Source organism: Vanessa cardui, chromosome 24, assembly GCF_905220365.1.
Source record: "Vanessa cardui chromosome 24, ilVanCard2.1, whole genome shotgun sequence".
NCBI lineage: Eukaryota > Metazoa > Arthropoda > Insecta > Lepidoptera > Nymphalidae > Vanessa > Vanessa cardui.
In genome coordinates, this window is record NC_061146.1 from 1,164,164 (window position 1) to 1,184,275 (window position 20,112).

Consider the following 20,112-nt stretch of genomic DNA (forward strand, 5'->3'; position numbering starts at 1 on the left):
AGCCTTATGAAGCGAAGCGAATAATATTACGATAAAAATATTTGTAAAGTAACATGAGTTAAGTGTTACTTAACTATTTCAGAATTATATAACTCAATTTATACTAGTATTATGAATGTATAAGTCACTCTATATGTCTGTATGTTGCTCTTTCACTACCACTGAACCGAATCGATGAAATTTGATATGCAAATTTGAACTCTAAGGAAGGAAGCTACTTTTTTGCCTAATACATGAGAACTAAACTCCTAAAACGCGAGCGAAACCGCAGTCAACTGGTATGTTATATGTAATTTATGTTGTTTTTCTTATAGGACAAAAAATTCTTATAGTAAATGACCACTATTCATAGATAATTATCATTATAATGATACTTTAACAAATGTTACCTATTCCTATAATTCCTATAATATATCCTTATAATTCATATTAACTTAATAAATATCTCAATCTTTATGTACAAAGATTTTAACGAATGACCATTTCATTGTGAATCTATCAAATTAATTCTACGTAAAACTTTGTAATTAACTCGAAACCAACTAATAATTTAAAATTCGAAATGAGCTTCATCAATTTCGGTTCAGTTGTTTGACCGTTGAAGACACACAAGCAGAGTTACATTCGCATTGACAATATAAATAGATTCGATCTCATATTCCAAATGTCAAGAATATAAAAGTGTATTTAACGACATAGTAAATAAACTTGTATTCGCATCGCCAACGCTTCTCTTGGTCGCGTTTGTGTGTGCAAACTTAAACACTTGACAGGCTGGAGTGTGTCCTAGCAAATTGCTTCATACATTGCTGTTACAAGTGATACGACTAGTTCTATCCCCGGTTATACTCCGTTTCGTCATTATGATTTATTGTTAACGAGATGCCGGAACCGTTAGTTAGTCAGAATACATTTTCAATAAACATTAAATACTATTATAACTATAATGTATTGGTCTGATATCTCGATAAGACACTTACAAAACTTTAATTAAAATGAGGATAATTTTTAATATTATATCTACATGTATGTGTTATGTTGTGCTTTGTATCTTGTACCTTTAGTTAAAATATATATCTGTAATCATTCTAAGCAATGCTGTTTGGATGTAGAATGCCAAATGTATTACATAAATACATATTTAGATAAACAAGGAAATCTACATAAATGTTTAGCTTTCAAAAAATATAGAGCATTAGTCTTATTATATTAAAAAGCATAAAGCGATTCTATCTGATCGTGAATTCGATGCAAATCACTTGAGAATTATACGTATATGTAAACATATATAATTATACGGGTGAGTGAGCCAGTATAACTTCAGGCACAAGGGACATAACAACTTAGTTCCCAAGGTTGGTGGCACATTGACGATGTAGGGAATAGTTAATATTTCTTACAGCGTCATTGTCTATGGGTGATGGTGACCACTTACCATCAGGTGGCCCATCTGCTCGTCCACCAACCTTTACCATAAAAAATAAAAAATATATATTTATTTAAAATTTAGTTGAGCCCGCGACTTCCTGCGCATTTGAATTTAAAATAGTTGTTGTTGCATCCTAAGTTACTCCTTACATCAGTTTTCTGCTAGTGACTCTTTTCGAAATCGTTTCAGACGTTCCAGATATTAGAACAAACCAGTTCCAGATACTAATACGGACGAAAATTGGAAAGAATGTTATTTTGTTATTTAATATTACAAACAGACAATCTTATTACATGTATAGATTAAAACATCCGAAAACGTTTATGTCAAGTTCTCTTCATTCGCCCATACACAACAATTCATATGACATACTTTGGTGAAGAGTTCAATCTTTCAACTTATGACGTCATAACGCCCTGATCGATTTTGGTCACGGCTGACAATCTCAAGGGAGACCAGGCAACTATGACATATAAGCATGAACGCAAACAAAGGTGCGTCCAGTATTTCCTCACCCTGATAATCTGGCGGACAGCATATTCAATACGAGGAGAAAGACGAAGAAACAACGGTTTTACTGAGAAATTTTCAACAAATAACCTCAATAACTTTGTATGCTTGATCTTACCGATCACGGGATAGGGATCTATCTACTAGACCAATGAGAAATCAATAAAGCTGTACAGATACCGAGTAAATTGCTTTAATTGATTGATTTACCTTTATTATAAATATATAAATATTGGAAAACATCACATACATTACTCTGATCCAATGTAAGTAGCTAAAGCACTTGTGTTATGGAAAATCAGAAGTAACGACGATACCACAGACACTCAGACCCAAGACAACATAGAAAACGAATGAACTTTTTTGGTGTACACACTACTCGAACACAGAAGTCATCGAATTGAAAATGAGTTTATTATATTTAACTTTACTTAATAAAATCTTTCATCTATAAAGTTTTCGAAATTTCAGTTGAATATAATGGACAAATTAGTTACACTGCTCGGCAAATAGACAAAATGATTACTATAACAATAAAGCTCTTCAACGTCGAGTATTCTCCAAGTAGTTTAATACAAGACCGTATAATCTGCATTGATAAAAATAACAAGACACATGCAACAGCCGACATGAAACCATTTCACTAATAGCTGTTTCAGTTTTCGTACCTAGTATTTCGCAAATAAGTCCGCAACCGTCGATAGCGTGCTTACGTAAGCCTAACTACTGACATTTTGTTCAAATTTGTCCAACAAACATATGATATAAATAGAACTAAGAATTATACCAACTGTGATTGTTTAAATGATTGTATGAACGAAAATATTTTTTGTTTAATTGGGTTTTGTATTAACTCATTACATCTACGTTGCGAATCTGTGGTAGCTTCACTTAATATTCTTTGTTAAATGACGATGAACTGAGATGGCCCAGCGGTTAGAACGAGCGCATTTTCATCGATGATTGCGGGTTCAAATACAGACAAGCACCACTAAATCTTCATGTTATTAATTTGTGTTTATAATTCATCTCGTCCTCGTGAAGAAAAAAATCGTAAAGAAACCTGCATGTGTCTAATTTCATAGAAATTCTGCCACATGTGTATTAATACCTTCTCCTTAAAAAAGATAGGAGGCTTTAGCCCAGCTGTAGGAAATTACAGGCTGTTGTTGTTTGTTGATTCGTAAGTGCTTGCAAAAGCCTACTTGAATAATGTTTATTTTAATTTTGGTATTCTGAATGTCAGAAAGTAATACTTGTATTGATGTGTTCTGGTTTTAATGGTGTGCGAAATGTTGCAAGGGATATAATATCTTCCCAAGGTTGGTGGCGTATTGGAGATGGTATATGGTGGTTTAAAATCAGGTGACATATTTGCTGGTCTGTCTATTACATAAAAAACTACACATGTCATGCACGCGTAGAATTGTGGCATGAATGCGTATATGCATACAAAGTTGAATGTTTTTACGCTGGATGGTAATTCTAATACTCTTGCGGAAATATATACTACTTATTATATACTTTTATAGTTTTTTAAAGCCTTAATGTAAATAACTATTATGTGAGTAAACGTTCCTTTGTTATCTGTGATCCTAGTAAGTGTAAAAATAAATAATAACTATTTTTAATGTAATCAATAAAAATAGTTTAAGTTTTTTTTTTATAAATCTTATGTTAATTGATTCCCTTTTTTAAGGATTACGATATAGTACGTTATTTTTAAATAATAAACCGAAAGTGTAATTACTATCAAATATTTCATTTTTATACATAATCTACAATCCGATGTTCGAAGTTTAATTTTAAATTAAATAATTTTTATAATCATTTCGAAAGGGAAATTATTGATTAGACTTACTGATACAAGTCGCCTTCACCTACAGACTATTGGTACTGCAAAAACCAAAGGATCTATATTATTATAAACCAACCAAAAAAAAAGATAATGGTGCATAAACTAAAGTACTTGGACCTTGAAACAATTTTAACTCGACCGACATAGATGTTATCAGAGCTCTTTGATTCAGCTTAAACGGTTTTTGTAACACTAAATACTCCCACAGAATAAGTCTACCATGTTTAGTAAAAAGTTTATTTATGCCTAATCATGATACCCTAAGCAGCTGAAATGGATATAAATTAACGATAAATAGTTTTGTGTTGTAGCCTAGCGGAAACGGTTTGTTTTTGTCTAGTGTAATAAAAAAATCATACAGAGGGCAATTCTTCTTATGATGACGTTGAAATTGGGGATAATAGTCTATTTGACTGGTTTTTAAAATCCATTTATATTATTTAGTAGAGGTTAAGTAACCTTAGAAGTTCTTTTTGTTATTTCTAGTACATATTTGCCGAAAAATGTCATATTTAAACAGCGCGCAAAAACGCTACTTGAACAATATGGCTCTGCAAGGGAGCGGTGACGTCACTTGCCTGTAGTTTAATCTGTGGTACATATATCAGGGGAACAAGGTTAACAAGCAACTTCATCATAAGCCCGGCCAATCAGAAGCATTTTATGTCACGTGACAATCGTCTAAAAAAATGCATTTTTATCTATGGATTTTTTGAATAAATTAAGTATTATTTTTAACTTTCTTTAATAAATAACCATTTTTATACTTATAATATATATTGACACTTTATTTTTCGCATTGTAAATTAGGCATTTTTCTACTAATTTATAAAAGTTACGATACTATCACGATTATGTTCCAATCAAACTTTGACCAAAGCATAACTAAATGGTTGCGTTAGTAGAATTGTACAATGTATTAATTGTAATATAGTTATAATTCGTAGAATTAGTCACCAGGACATATTTAAAATATAATTAAATAACAGTTTTGTATTGTAATAAAAAAAATATTGAAAGAGACGGCAGCAAATTATTTTATTACTATTCGTAATCATTACGTTTATAGAATGGGCATTCAATATAACAATTGGCTGTTTTATTTTAAATCACTAACAAAATGACTTAACTTAGCGTGGATTGAATTTAATTAACACCTCCTTTAAATAGAACCTTTTTTGTGATTGATATAATCTGCACTTATAAGAAATATGTGCGGTATCAAAACGACTTGTTGAAATCCGTGTTTTAAATATAATATAGTGTAAGGTTTATCTTTTTATATTGAAATAATCGTTTTTGTAACGAGGAAATATTTTTTAATCAAATAATTAATCGATTGGCTTTTTATTAAGCATGTTTTTAATCGAAACGGAAAAGCCCATAAATATACGTAATTTATTTTTTTATTCATATTTAAATGTGTATTTTTGTTATTAATATTATGTGATATGAAAGTGTTTTTGTTTTTATTTTATTTATTTGAGCGTAGAAAATAAACAACAACAATACCAGTCTGTAAATTTCGCACAGCTTTACTTGGTGGTAGGGCTTTGTGCAAGCCCGTCTGGGTAGGTACCACCCACTCATCAGTTATTCTACCGCCAAACAACAGTACTCAGTATTGTTGTGTTCCGGTCTGAAGGGTGAGTGAGCCAGTGTAACTACAGGCACAAGGTACATAACATCTTATATATATAATAAAGAATAGTTAATAATACTTACAGCGTCAAAGTCTATGGGCGATGGTGACCACTTACCATCAGGTGGCCCATATGCTCGTCCGCCAACCTATAGGTACCATAAAAAAAAGAAAAAATATAAGGCCTCCTCTCAGTTTTTAAGAAGGTTTGGAACATATTTAACCAAGCTGTTCCAATGCGGGTTGGTGGAATACATATGTGGCAGAATGTCTATGAAATTAGACACATGCAGGTTTCCTCACGAGGTGTTCCTTGACCGCCGAGCACGAGATAAATTATAAACACAAATTCTTCTTGGGGTGTAAAAAAATGAATTATAAACAATATCCAAATTTAGATTGAAAAAATCCGGGCATAATACGTCTTGCCATATAATTCTTGACTAAAATCACGGTCAATGCAATCACGATCGCGATATAAAAAACCGATAACTATCGACAACAGACAACACTATCCGGCTCTAATTGTTACCATTTAGTGCGACGTGAATTTGAGTATATATAAGATTTAATGTAACATTTTTTGTGCTGAATGCAGTCCTTTTTTAATATATACCTACTGCTTTGCTTTAAAATAAGAATGCAGGTTAATAGAATAATATTGTTGTGTTCAGAATTGAGGGGTGAGCGAGCCACAAGGAAAATAGCGTCTTTGTACCCTAAGTTGGTGGCGCTAAGGCGATATAAGAAATAGTTAAAATTCCTTGGAGCGGTGTCTATGGTTGGTGGGTGCTTACCTTCAGATGATCCATTAGCCAGTCATAAATGTACCATTAAGATTATTATTACATTTTAGTCATTCGGTTAGTTTTATTTCAATCACTGAGTGTTACGTCCCAATATTTTTGGTTTACTTAATTTTAATCTATGTGGTTACTAGATAATCTCTTAGTGAAAACTGTATCACAAAATGAATTGGTAACAAGATTATTTTAAGTAAATTCTCATTCTTTTGATCAATACAAAGCTGTTTTATTACATACTAGATGTGCCTGCGACTTCGTTCGCGTATGATTTTTACCAAAAAGTTTTTATTGCAGCCTAAGTCATTACGTCAGTTTTCTACTAGTGAAAGTCCCGTCAAAATCGGTAAAGAACAGACAAACAGACAAAAATTTTAATGTTATTTTGGAGTGTGTGCCGTGTACACATACACATGCACACTTAAATTTTATTATGTGTATAGATATAGATGACACATCAGTTTTATTTGCAGAAACTTGTTATTCATAAATATTTGTTAATCAGCAATGTCCGGTTCGTTTGTAGATCGATTTTAAGACGATATAAATACATTAACTGTAAAAAACGAATGAATAATTATTTCGAACGATCATATATTACATCAATTCATTAGTCATTTAATTTGTCACCTTTGCTTATTTATTTGTTTCTAAGAAACAAAAATAGAACACGACTTTATAATTCAAAATCTATTGGTTTTAATTCAAGTGAATTTAACGTTCTTTTTTTAAAACAGTTCGAAATATAAATTAAATTATATTAATGCCTCATAGAGTACCGTCATTACAAAGATTGAGACGGATCCAAGTAAGACCTTCAATATGTTTCAATCGATTATATAAATATATATGTATATCTCAGCTAGATATCGATTCCAATTACATAACCATAAGTGTTAATATTTCATATTAATCTATTTCATTGTTGATTTTAGTGCCAATTATTACTATTGGTTTCTTTTTTATTCCTTTGCATTGTATTGTCATTTTAATTATTTTTAAATGGATTGTTCGTTTGTTTATGCCCTAGAATTAATTGATTTATTTAATTTAATATTGTATGTATCCATTATTTTTTATAAATGTGAATTAAGGCATAAGTATGTAACGTTATTAAAAAGTTTTTTAGATTGTTTATTGAACGTTTTTTTAGTACAGATAAAAAATCGTGACAAATGTCATGCCGAAGAGTGAAAAGATTGAAATCTACAAAGACGGAAGATCTATTAGTCATTTAGTTAGTCATAGTGATTAATTGAATAACTGAGTAAATTAAAAAGACGCCACGTTTTACACCATTGTTACTTATGTAAGTTTATTAAAATTAGTCGGTTAATTGGTATCCCTTTATAGGCCGTACTACATGGATTTATCCATTTATTTGCAATGTTTAATATTATATACCCATAATTTATTGAAGATATCTCAATCAAACTGATTTCAAATACCAAAATATTATTTAAATATTCATGTGTAAATTAAAAAAAAACGTTAAATATGATGTATCAGTTTTGGCGCCTTTTTGCTCTGTTCTTTTTTTAAATTTCGTTTTGCCCTAACATATATTTTTTTAAAACATTGCAAGCAATTGGATGCCAAAGGGATACCATTACATGTCTATCGACTCACCGAATCGTTTGACGTGTACGTCCCTATTAAACGACACAGATCTTTGCTTCCCCTCTTTCTCCTTGATCTCAGTATTTGCTTTCTCGCTCTTGGCTACCCCATCGCTTTCTTGCGTCTCTTTCTTGATACCAGTTTCAGACATCGGATACGGGGGTACCCGATCTTTGGTACCCCGTCTGTGTTATTATCGATTAAATCGATTTGCTCATTGATATTATTAATCTGTAAATTTTTACTCGTGAAATAATTTATCTGATTCGTAGTATTACTAATTTATCGTACTCATTAAAATATTTGAGCCGGAATAAGTATTACTAAATGGAAAGTGTAGGTATGTTTTTATGTCTCACCTCCTCAAGTTGTTGTGAAACATGAGTTCGGTTTTCTTATTGCAGCAATATCATAAACACTGCCGCATATTGTTCTGTAACAAATAAAATATTTGGTTAAAGATCTTATCTAATAGTCTTAAAGATTTGCTCACAATAAATATGTAAGTAGCACTCGGATTACAATCTCACAAAAGAAAAATAACTGTTGAAATAAATAAAAGTACTAAGTATATATAACTAATAGCTGTGCCCGCGACCTTGTACGCGTTTGAATATAGCAAAATATATATTGTAGCCAAAGTTACTCATAATTATATCAGTTATCTGCCAGTGAAAGTCCCGTTAAAATCGGTCCAGCCGTTCCAGAGATTAGCCGGAACAAACAGACAGATAGAAAGAAAATTGTAAAAAATGTTATTTTGATATATGTATCGTGTATACATCCATTGAATAAAAAAATATTACAAACAGACACTTCAATTTTATTATATGTATGTATAGACTGAGAAAAAACATGCTTAAAGGTCAAGAAACAAAACCGCATACAAAATACGTCTAAAGTTTTATAATTCTTTACAATTCCTACAAGAACTTTGTTTATTGTTCATTTGACAGATTAGCTTTTTAAACGTCAGACAATACAACAATATCTTCCCATTAATCGACATCGATAAACCATTACTCAAGTTGTTCACGTCACTAATCCGCTAATGTTTGTATCAGATAATAATCGTTAAATATAAAATACTATCATGTTTTCTATTTTTAGTAGTAGACGATTTTGTAATGTTCGAATACGATACAATTTCATCATACTAAAAGTAATGAGTGGGTTTTTGGAAAATAACAGTGCAGAGATAATTATTTAAATCGTTGTCTGAATAAAGCGATACCAATGCCCTTGTAGCATAAATAAAAAAAAAAAATTATTGACATACAATTTTTGTAAACATAATTAGCGACCCGGCTTTGCACGGGTGCAATGATATGACATCACAGTAGAAAATTCTAAAATTATCAGTGTTTCTTTAATAAATTATCTATGTATTATATATAAAACCTTCTTCTCGAACCACTCTATCTATTAAAAAAACCGCATCAAAATCCGTTATGTAGTTTTAAAGATTTAAGTATATATAATGATATAGGGACAGAGAAAATTATTTTGTTTTATGCTTAAGTAGTGATTATCCATTGATATTTTGTACTGAATGTTTAGAAAGGATATCGCTATGAGCTCATTTATCCAAATCGGATTTAAATAATCACATACATATAATATACAACCTGTTTTAGTGCATTAGCTTCATTGATTGCGCGGTTGTCAGAAAAAAAAACTACATATAGTAATCAAAGAACCAGTTTAGTCTCAGCCTGTCGAATGTTACGAATGTGGTCACTGGTTCAAATATTGCGACATGAAATCGCAAGAGCTTGGACGTGAGCAAGTGTTTGTGGTGCAAGGCACATACGGAAGCGATACCATTTCTATATATTGCCACATCATTTTTCTAGTAATTATTTCATAGCGCCCTCTCTCTCGGATAAATCAAATCAAATCAAAATAATCTTTATTCAAGTAGGCTTTTACAAGCACTTTTGAAGCGTCATTTTACAATTAAGTGAAGCTACCATGTCTTGTTCACGAGACTCATAGATAATGTCGAAATATCGAGCTTCACCGAATAAAAATTAAAAACATGTTAAATATCCCGCAATTAATAACTTTAGTAATAAGAATAACCATGTTAATTTAAAAAGTTTTATAGTTAATTTTTCTTCTCTTATTTATGCTATTAAATGTTATGCGAAGCTACGTGCCAGTAAAATAATAACTAGTTAAATTTAGATCAATTTTGAAAAATGTTTATTACTTATTTTTAAGAGTAATTTTGCTCTACCGGAAGTTTGTATTCGCTGTTAATTAAAATATACTTTATCCAAGTTAGAATCGTTATTTTACGCAACTGTGATAGACGTAGAGCTATGACCGATAATCAGAAATTAGATGCTAGCGAGAAAACCCTGGCAAGAAATTAATTAGTTACTCATTTTCAACGTTTGTAATACAAAGTTATATAATATATCTCGCTTATTTCATCAAATTTCATTAAATGATATTTTTTAAAAAAACTATTTGAAATTATGAAGCGGCAAAGTTAAAAATACTTGCAAAATTTGTGCCCAAGAAGGTTTTATTGACCTTTTAGAATCAAACAATTGGCGTAAGCTTATTCTTACTTCTTGTATCGATACAATGATTACCACTAGTTCTATCAAAATTAACAATGTTATTATGATTGTGAATATTCATTCTTTGTTTACTAAATTGTCAAGAGGTTATTGCTTCATTATGATGTTTCTAATCTTCCATAGGCCTTTCGTTTTGTAGTCTGAGGCAACTCTTTTCCCCGCTTGAAGTCTACGTTTGCGCCAAACACGGTTTAGTCTGATCTCTAGTACGCGTTACGATAGTGTTGATGTTTTTACGTCTAATTTGTTATTACGAAGCGAGATTGGTTATTGCTTACCTAATTGTTTCTCTGACCTTTTTAATATCAATTTAATTTCCTATGCATTTTAATTAAAATTATGACATTATTTTTTATTGGAATTTAGCGAGATAAGTGTAGAAGCGAAAGTGAAACAGTATTGTTAGTTCTTCTATGTAATTTTATGTGTAAATACTATTATAGAGTTGTAAATTGAGTACATACTAACCGATGATTACGGGCTCAAAACCAGCCTTTATTTTTTTATTTGCTTCATTTGTGTTTATAATTCATCTCAAAGGAAAAAACTTGAGGAAACCCATCATTTGTCAAATTTAAACAAAACTCTGCTGTTGATGACTTGGCTCTCTCCGAAAACCCTTCGGGTTATCTAAATCAGTAATTTGTGAGAAACTTACGGATATATAGGCGTCTAATGCCGAATCTTTACTCTAGAAGTTGGTCAAAATCAAACCTTACCAGCATAATTCCAAAGCGAATTAACAAAATTTAAAAAAAATAATACAAGGGAATATTTATTCCCTTCACAAACTATCCAGTATAAAGTATGTAAGTAAATATTATATTCATAGAAGATGACAGCTTATAATTACGACAACAACTTGACAACCTCCGTGGTCCAGTAGTGTGTACCCCGGTTCTCATGGTGGGAATCCCGGCCGAGTCAATGTAGATTATTATTAGTTTTCTATGTTATCTTGGGTCTGGGTGTTTGTGTTACCGTCGTTACTTCTGATTTTCCATAACACAAGTTCTTTAGCTACTTACATTGGGATCAGAGTAATGTATGTGATGTTGTCCAATATTTATTATAATATATGATAGCTTCAAAAAAGGTGGAAGTTCTCAATTCGAATGCATTTTCTTTGTAATAGTGCATTAGTATGCGTGAATTTCACTCATGCTTACAATTTGTCCTAGTGTGTGTGAGAAGACTAAATTAAAGACACCAAAAATAACAATTAATTACATTTGTTAAGTCAAATTTATTAAAACTCGATATTACACGTGAAGGGAATTCGCGAATAGATCTTTATCCTCTTATCATCAAGAAATCATTCACAAGTTACATAAATATGAATTAGGAAATAAATGATATATGATTATAATATCGACGACCATAAAATCAAAAATCTAAATCAGAGTATACTTTATTCAAGTGGGCTTTTAAAAGCACTTTTGAATCGTCATTTAACAATTAAGTGAAGCTACTACCGGTTCGGAAAGTAGATTCTATCGAGAAGAACTGGGAAGAAACTCAGTAGTTACTCTTTTTCAACATTTAAAAAAATACAGTCATGTTAATTGATACAATTATTTAAATTAATATATCCTGCCTGGAAGTCAACAGGTATTAATTCCACGCTTTTTTATCATCTACAAAATCTTGTATCGAATAATACGCCTTTTTCAATGTATTTTTTATAAACGATTTGAATTTACGAGACGGTAAAGTTAAAAATGTCTGCGGAATTTTATTATAGAAATGGATAAGAATACCTGATCGAATGAAGACCTAATAAATAGGTACACGTTGATGATATTCGACGTAGGTAGTAATGCAGTTCTTGCGGAAATCTCTAGGGCATTTACAATATACCTTTAATTCTATATGAAGTTTTCTGCACGTAAAGATGAGATGTTCAGGTGGATGGAATATCAGATTCTTAAGCGAATATTGTGAATTCAAGCGACTGAACTGAACTGGGTGAAATTTTGATTTATAATTCATCCCGCGAGGAAGGAAAATACAAAGAAATCTGAACAATCTAGGTGAAAATATCCATAATCACCCATGACGCTTACAGTGGGAAGAATACAGGCCGTTAATCGATTAAAATCAAAATCAAAGGATACATTATTCAAGGAGGCTTTTACATGCACTTTTGAATCGTCATTTTACAAGAGAAGAACCGGCAAAAAAATCATTAGTTACTCTTTTTCAACATTTGAAAATACAGTCATGTTAGTTAGTAGTAAGTACTACGTACATCCTTGTAGTAAGTAAGCTTTTAAGCTGTCTTAAGAACATTTCAATACGCAGTTAAGTAAAATACGTTTTCAGGTCAATAGATCTATTTGTATACTAGTTAATTTAGACCGGCTGCGTAATTCCTATCCATCTGTTTATATATAATATACTATATGTATATACTGAATTATTTACATAATCGTGTAACCGCCTTTCTCTTCTTAGGCAAACTGATATGTCCCGGAGTTTGGTAAATGACATAATTTTCTGTTAATAGTTGAACACACAGCGCTTGTCACTACAGTCCATGTAGGTTTCTTTCGCGCTTAATTAATCACTAGTAGATCTCCCATGAAACTTCACGTTAACTCAAAAGAATTGGAGTTTGTAGATACCAATTTTCTTTCTTTTTTTGTTGTACAGCCGTAGTAATGCTCTCTAACTGGCCAGTAGCTTTTCGCTTTCTAATATTAAATCTTTATTAAATCACCACAATTAAGTTCAATTAAGAACTACCTTTATTTTTCTGCACATCTATGGCTAAACCTCTTCAAAACGTTTGGCGACCACTAACTGCACTGTGCCTCACTATCAAATAAAATATAGATAAATAGTCTGGCACGCTGGCAGGTATGATGAATGGGAAACGTGTAATTAGTATGACAAAGAATTTCAATGAAACGTCACCAACTGACTATACTCAGCGGATGACGTCACACATAAGCCTACCTTACCATAATGGGTAACAGTCGGATGTACGTAGGTGGTAAAAGTTGTTTATTTTTATTCACAGCTTTTATGAGCAGTTGCCCTTAAACTAAGTGAGAATGTTATTGATACTTCTATTAATACTAAAATTAATGACCAATATTTCGTAAATTACAACAACAACAACGACCTGTAAATTTCCCACTGCTGGGCAAAGGCCTCTCCGTTGGAGGAGAAGGTTTGGAGCATATTCCAACACGCTGCTCCAATGCGGGTTGGTTTCACATCTGGCAGAATTTCGGTGAAATGAGACACGCAGGTTTCGTCACGATGTTTTCCTTCACCGCCGAGCACGATATGAATTGTAAACACAAGTTAAGCACATAATTATATATATAGTGGTGCTTGCCTGGGTTTGATCCTGCAATCATCGGATGTAGTATGTGTTCTAACCCCTAGGCAATCTTAGCTCTCGCATTAATTACAGTAGTGTAAAATATATTTCAGCAGTGAGACTCATATTATGTTTTACAATCGAAACATTTTTATTTATATATGAATTATTTGCATTTAAATAAGTAAACAGAAATAAAAAAAAAAATTAGCAGTAGCTAATCGTGATTGCGTGAAATTGTGTCAAGAATGCTAGCAACATTTCCCTTTCGAATGGCAATTCCGATCCTCTCGGGCAAAATGAACCAGTCTCCTGTTACCAGTGTTGCTAGCCTTTTTTGTTTCATTTCATGCCATTACAATAGCTAGAATGTTAACTATTTATTACTGTGATACGTTGATATATATTAATGAATATTTATATCAATATTTTGTTTTTCCGGCTGAGTCGATGTAGAAAAAGTTCATTAGTTTTCGATTTTGTCTTGGGTCTTGGTGTTGGTACCGTCGTTACTTCAGATTTTCCATAACACACACTTTAGCTACTTACATTGGGATCAGAATAATGTATGTGATATTGTCCAGTATTTATTTATAAAATAAGAGACACCGTATATAGGCTTGAAAGTAATATATCAGCTTGTAAAAAAGATGGTAACATTATGATTACATTAAGCAAGTCGACTTACATTAAATTGATTTTAACTAATATATATTTAATTCTAATCTTATCTTTCTTGGTAGTAAAGCAATTTGATTAGCATATTCATGTTTTTTTCCTTAACAGTTGATACAGAACAAGTTCTAAGAAGGTGTAGCATTTCATAGAAAAGTTAAATTATATTAGCTATATAAATCTAAAAGCTAACAGCTACAGTTTTTTATTAATGCAGATAAAGTAATCTTATACTATTATTCCTTATAATATAACTGTTATCCTTCACAAAATAACAATTAAAAAGTGCTTTTGACATTCGTATGTAAAGGTAATTTTGCTAGAGAATATTTAAGTTAATTTAAGACATATTATTCAATTTTATGGACAGAAAATGTATTGGAAGAATGTTTTTAAGCCTCTTGAAGACAAAACAAGACATTCTTCGGTTGGACGGCACTCTTGATGAAATTAAAAGTCTAATTAAATTAGTTAGCTGAGACATATATGTTATTTTATTGTATTATTTATTTCACAATTAGTAGAAGAGTTCTTATTAAAATCATGAGAAGTTAATTAGGAGCTAATTAAAAAGATATCAATAAGATCCCCGGCATCAGTCACACTGAGCAAAAGATTAATTATAAAGACACATAAACACGATGCTTTACCCTTGTTCGAATTCACAATATTTGTTTAAGAGTCACTTGTTCTTTCCACTAGACCACCTCGGCTCACATTAGTAGTCGAGTCAAAGCGTCCCCCGAATCTAACTGCTCTATTTACTTCTAAAATGTAATAAATAAGCTTACTAAGCTTATCCAATCCGCGTACCTCATGAATTATTACAAAATTATGTCGTCATATACTTATTATTCAAACAGCGTCCGGCAAACATTGAAAATAGCAGTGTAGTGTAGCAAGTGTTGCGACGACTCTTTAAAGCTTATATTCGCCTGGTACATTGTTTCTCGTTAATAGCTACTTTTTAACCAGATACAGCGAATTAGAAGGTAATAATTTATTTTCTTTTACTATCCTGTTCTTATTTCAATGTATATTTATTTATTTACATTATTACTGAACATCCAAGGCTAGACCGATTTTGATGTTATTTTTTTATTTGTGTTTTTGATACTTAAATGGCACCGTAAGCCAGTGAGTGCTAGAGCCATATAATTTTTTTATTTTTACTTTAAAAAAGATTCCACCATAATTACCGAAGTTTGTTATCGTTTGCAGTTTTTTTAGTAAATATAAGCCGTAAAAAAAATGACATTTAAATTATTCTTTATTTAGTCTTAAACTTTACCAGTATTATTTAGTCTTGTTTGCAGGATATCCGCTTGTAACAAATATTACATATTTGTTGAGTAGGTATTTGTTTAGGTTCAAAAGAAATACCCAGCCCTTTTGAATTTGTCCCGGAAAAATCTTGGACTCTTCGCTATGACAAAAATTAATAATTTATGTCTTTGGATAATCTTGATTGATAAGTTCAGATTGCAACCACTTTGTGCATAAAACAAAAATCTCTAAAAATTAATGTATTTTGCATATCACAACTAGCAAAAGATCAAGGATAACAGCCTCGTATCATAAATAGACAGCCTAAAATAAATAAAAAAGTTTCTATTTTAAAACTTCTTTTGGTTTAATATCAAGACTATTTATTTGCAATGTATCGTAATAATTATTGATCGAACTAAGCTTGAAGGTTTCGACGTATACGGATATCCGAAAAAAAATATACCGAATTCTTTTTTTTAAATTTTTACCAATATGACATCTGTCAATATGTCGTTAACATTGCGCGGGCTCGCGGAAACATTTCGACAAAATGGCGACTATCCGAAAATGGCTTTGCAAGGTCCAATGACCCATTATCTGTGAATATCTTACCTTCGTAGGAAATTTTAAAAGAGTAAAAAATTTAACACGACTTTTACGCATTAATCACGAATGAATTTTAATGACAAAATTAAATGGGTACTACTTTTTACATTTAGGGGTAATTATTGTTTCGCCCTGGAAATATTATACATACAACTATTGAACATTAAAAAATATTGTATTGTACATTAATTACCACACTAACGAAATTGTTTTTTTTTTTTTTTTTTTTTTTTTTAATGAATCGTATTATTACTGTATTCTATATTTGAATGTATAAATTACATTTATTTTATTTAATCATGCTTGTCTGTAATTTATTCTTAATCGATTTCTTTTATGAGGCTAAGGTACACTTTTTGTAGTCCAAGATAATAATTCAATGTATTATTATACAATTTTCTTACAACAATACAAAATTTAAGCTTCGATAAACACTGTAAACAATTCACGGAACTTAGCTAGATGCTTTTTTCGATACGAAGGCCGTGCAATGTGCATTCTTTATACTTCCTAGTTTTATGTCAATTAAAATAACTTTATTTTTTTTCATAAGGATTTTGAAATGAACGCTATATTTTTTTTTAATGTACAGATACAACATTTAATCACCCCTCAGATATCGCGGCCAAGGCACTCCACAAATTAAGATACAAGTCCAAGTGAATGCAGTTACGAAATGTAATATTTATAACCTGTGCTTCTTTTCGTCTTAACACGAATGAATAATGTTCTCACAAAACAAGTATGCTACAGTTAATTAACTAAAGATAAGCCGTTTAGAAACTAGGTACTATAATAACTTGTCAATCGAATCTTATAAAGAAATAGTTTAGCCATTTTCCAATTCCATTTAAATCAAATCAAAATAAACTTTATTTAAGTAGGCTTTTATTATCACTTTTGAATCGTCATTTTCCAATTAAGTGAAGCTACCACCGGTTCGGAAAGTAGATTCTACCGAGAAGAACCGACAAGAAACTCAGTAGTTATTCTTTTTTAACATTTAAAAAATACAAAGTCATGTTAATTAAATACAATTATTTAAATTAATGTTAACACAATTATCCAGATCGGAATATAATTAAAAATGTATCGTAACCTGTAAATGAGTAAAACAATACTTTTATGTTAAAGTTACTAGTTTTTATGTATACGAGGAATACCGGTAAATAAGCCAAATAATTAGTGGCCACAGCTTTACTCTACCTTTCAGGCACATGTGGAAATTACTCTGATTGTTAATATGTTGAAAAAGAGCAACTACTGAGTTTCTTACCTGTTCTTCTCGGTGAAATCTACTTTCCGAATCGGTGGTAGCTTCACTTAATTGTTATATGATGATGATATGATATAATTGAATATAAAAGTGCTTGAAAAAGCCCACTTGAATAAAGTATATTTTGATTGATTGATTGGTTAGGTGGTAAGTATCACACATTGCTTTAAACAGCACTGCAAGAAGTACTTGCTCCAAATCTTTCTCATTTTGCAAGCAATATGACTCACTGTATATTGATAACATTATGGCAGAAATCTTCATGTAAGTGCCAATAAGAACTTTCCCAAGATTTCAAAACAATCGTACCTTTTCGCAAAGAAAACAAATACCTCTCAGATTATATTGTAAAATGCGCGCTGGCTCGATGTCACTGTGACATCTATCCCAACGCGCACAAAGATATTTGGCAAGTCGCTGTTCCAATGCGGGTTGGTGGAATACACATGTGACAGAATTTTTATGAAATTTGTCACATGCAGGTTTCCTCACGATGTTTTCCTTCGCCTCTGAGCACGAGATGAATTATAAATACAAATTAAGCACGTGAATCGACGGCGCTTGCCTGGGTTTGAAGCCGTAATCATTGGTTAAGATGCACGCGTTCTAGCCGCTGGGCCATCTCGACTCGAAATTTATTAATATATAAATTTACAAAAAAACATGTACACAAAGCAAAGCTGGGACGGTATCCGCTAGCTTAAACTAAATTAACCTAGTCATGTTATTCGAATATTATAAAGCACACGTTTAAAATCTATTAAGATATTGTTTTTCTCGTTTCATCTTAATGATGTTTAATTAGTTCGAATACATTATTATTCAATAACAGACCGACAGTACTTGTTCACCTTGACCATAATGATGATCGTCCACCGATTGCGATGCGATTAACTTAAGTAGCTTCTGTAGCTAAAATAAAACTAGTTATAAATAGGTAGATTCTACCCGTGACCACGAACGCTGTAAAGCGCTCGAAACGTCGGGATGTTAAAAATAACGCGATTCAAATCCGTTATAACTAGTTTTATTTCAATGTGTAATCGCGAAAATTTAAAACAACATTCTATAGCTAAACTTATCCAGGATTTATTTGCGTTGCTATTAGATTTTCTTAGCACTTAATTTGCTTTTTAAAGATCATTATTAGTACATAAGTACGCAGCGTTTAAATCACTTAATAGGTTTATATAAACTGGAAAATAATTAGAACTGAAATATACTTTATCATTTGCCATCATTGTACCATTATTTCGATGTTCTATGTGTCTGTGTGTGTGTTCATGTGCGTGTGTGCTTGTGCATATGTATCTGCGTGTCTCTTTGTATGTGTGCTATTTACCAAGTAAATATCAAAGTTAACTAAAACTTTAATCCTCCATCTACTTTAATCCTCCAATATGCATATAAATGCATATTGGAGGATTAAAGTAAATAAAATATGATGCACTATATACATTACATATGTATATTATTGAGTAATTAAATGTTAACACTACAATTATTGATATTTAGAGTAAAAAAAAAACTAACACCGGACGGAAGAAAAACATATCTGAAAGAATCCGATAAAGGAAATGCAACTTTAACATAATATGCATAAAGTCTATATTTCTTGGAGAGGATTTAGCACATATTAAAATTTACATTGACATTGAGTGAAGATGCAGATCTCCGTTGACTCACACATTCATTAAGTATAACGGATGTTAAAATTACATTGTTTGAAGCGTTTTGTTTATTTATCACATTCATAATCTAAAGGCTTTATAATAACTCAAATCTCCTTTAAAATCATTCAAATCAGATATTCATGAAATTCATTTTTTTTGGCAGATAAATTTATTTGTTTAGAAATAAGAATAATCTTAATATAATTTCGATCAACATTGATTATAAGGATTTTTTTTATATAAATAAAATTGTACAGATGGTCTCAATATTTACTATTGTTGTGTTCCAGTTTGAAGAGTGAGTGAGCCAGTGTGATAGGTACAAGGGAAACATCATCTTAGCTCTCTTGGATGGTAGCTAGTCTATGGGCCGTGATGACCAGTTTTTATCAACTGTCTCATTTTTCCGTCTATAAATAATCATATATAATGTATGTGTGTAAATAAAGTTCGAGGCAATGCTATATAATTCGTATACAGTGGACGACTGGCCTATCCAACTATTCACACTTGACAAGTTGACAGCTCAAGCAGTCCACCTGTAGATCTTTAACGTGTAAACAATACGGTCGATTATGCAATAACAATATGTGTATATTTATCTGAAACTCGTAATTAAAGACCTTAATAGCTCAATTCGTAGCGACTTGGATTGAAAGTCGTTTAGGACCATTTGTTATAATTAGTTACAGAAGGTAGCTCTTAATAATAGTGTTAGCATTACGAATTATATTGTAATTGTTTTGCTTTGTATAAATAGACAAAGACGAACGATTCAATATATTTTTATTCTGTGGTTATCAACCTATTTTTGTGTCTTTGC

At 31.3% G+C, this 20,112-nt stretch overlaps 1 protein-coding gene across 1 annotated transcript in view; it reads right to left on the reverse strand.

The window, feature by feature from the left end:
• Positions 1–20,112, reverse strand: part of LOC124540347 (trichohyalin) — a 104,462-nt gene that overhangs the window by 47,738 nt on the left and 36,612 nt on the right. Inside the window, exons 2-3 of the mRNA XM_047117863.1 lie at positions 8,222–8,295; positions 7,872–8,093 (exon numbers count right to left, since the gene is read on the reverse strand). Coding sequence (XP_046973819.1) covers positions 7,872–8,013 — 142 coding nt within the window. The 5' untranslated portion in view covers positions 8,014–8,093; positions 8,222–8,295. The remainder of the gene's footprint in view (positions 1–7,871; positions 8,094–8,221; positions 8,296–20,112) is intronic.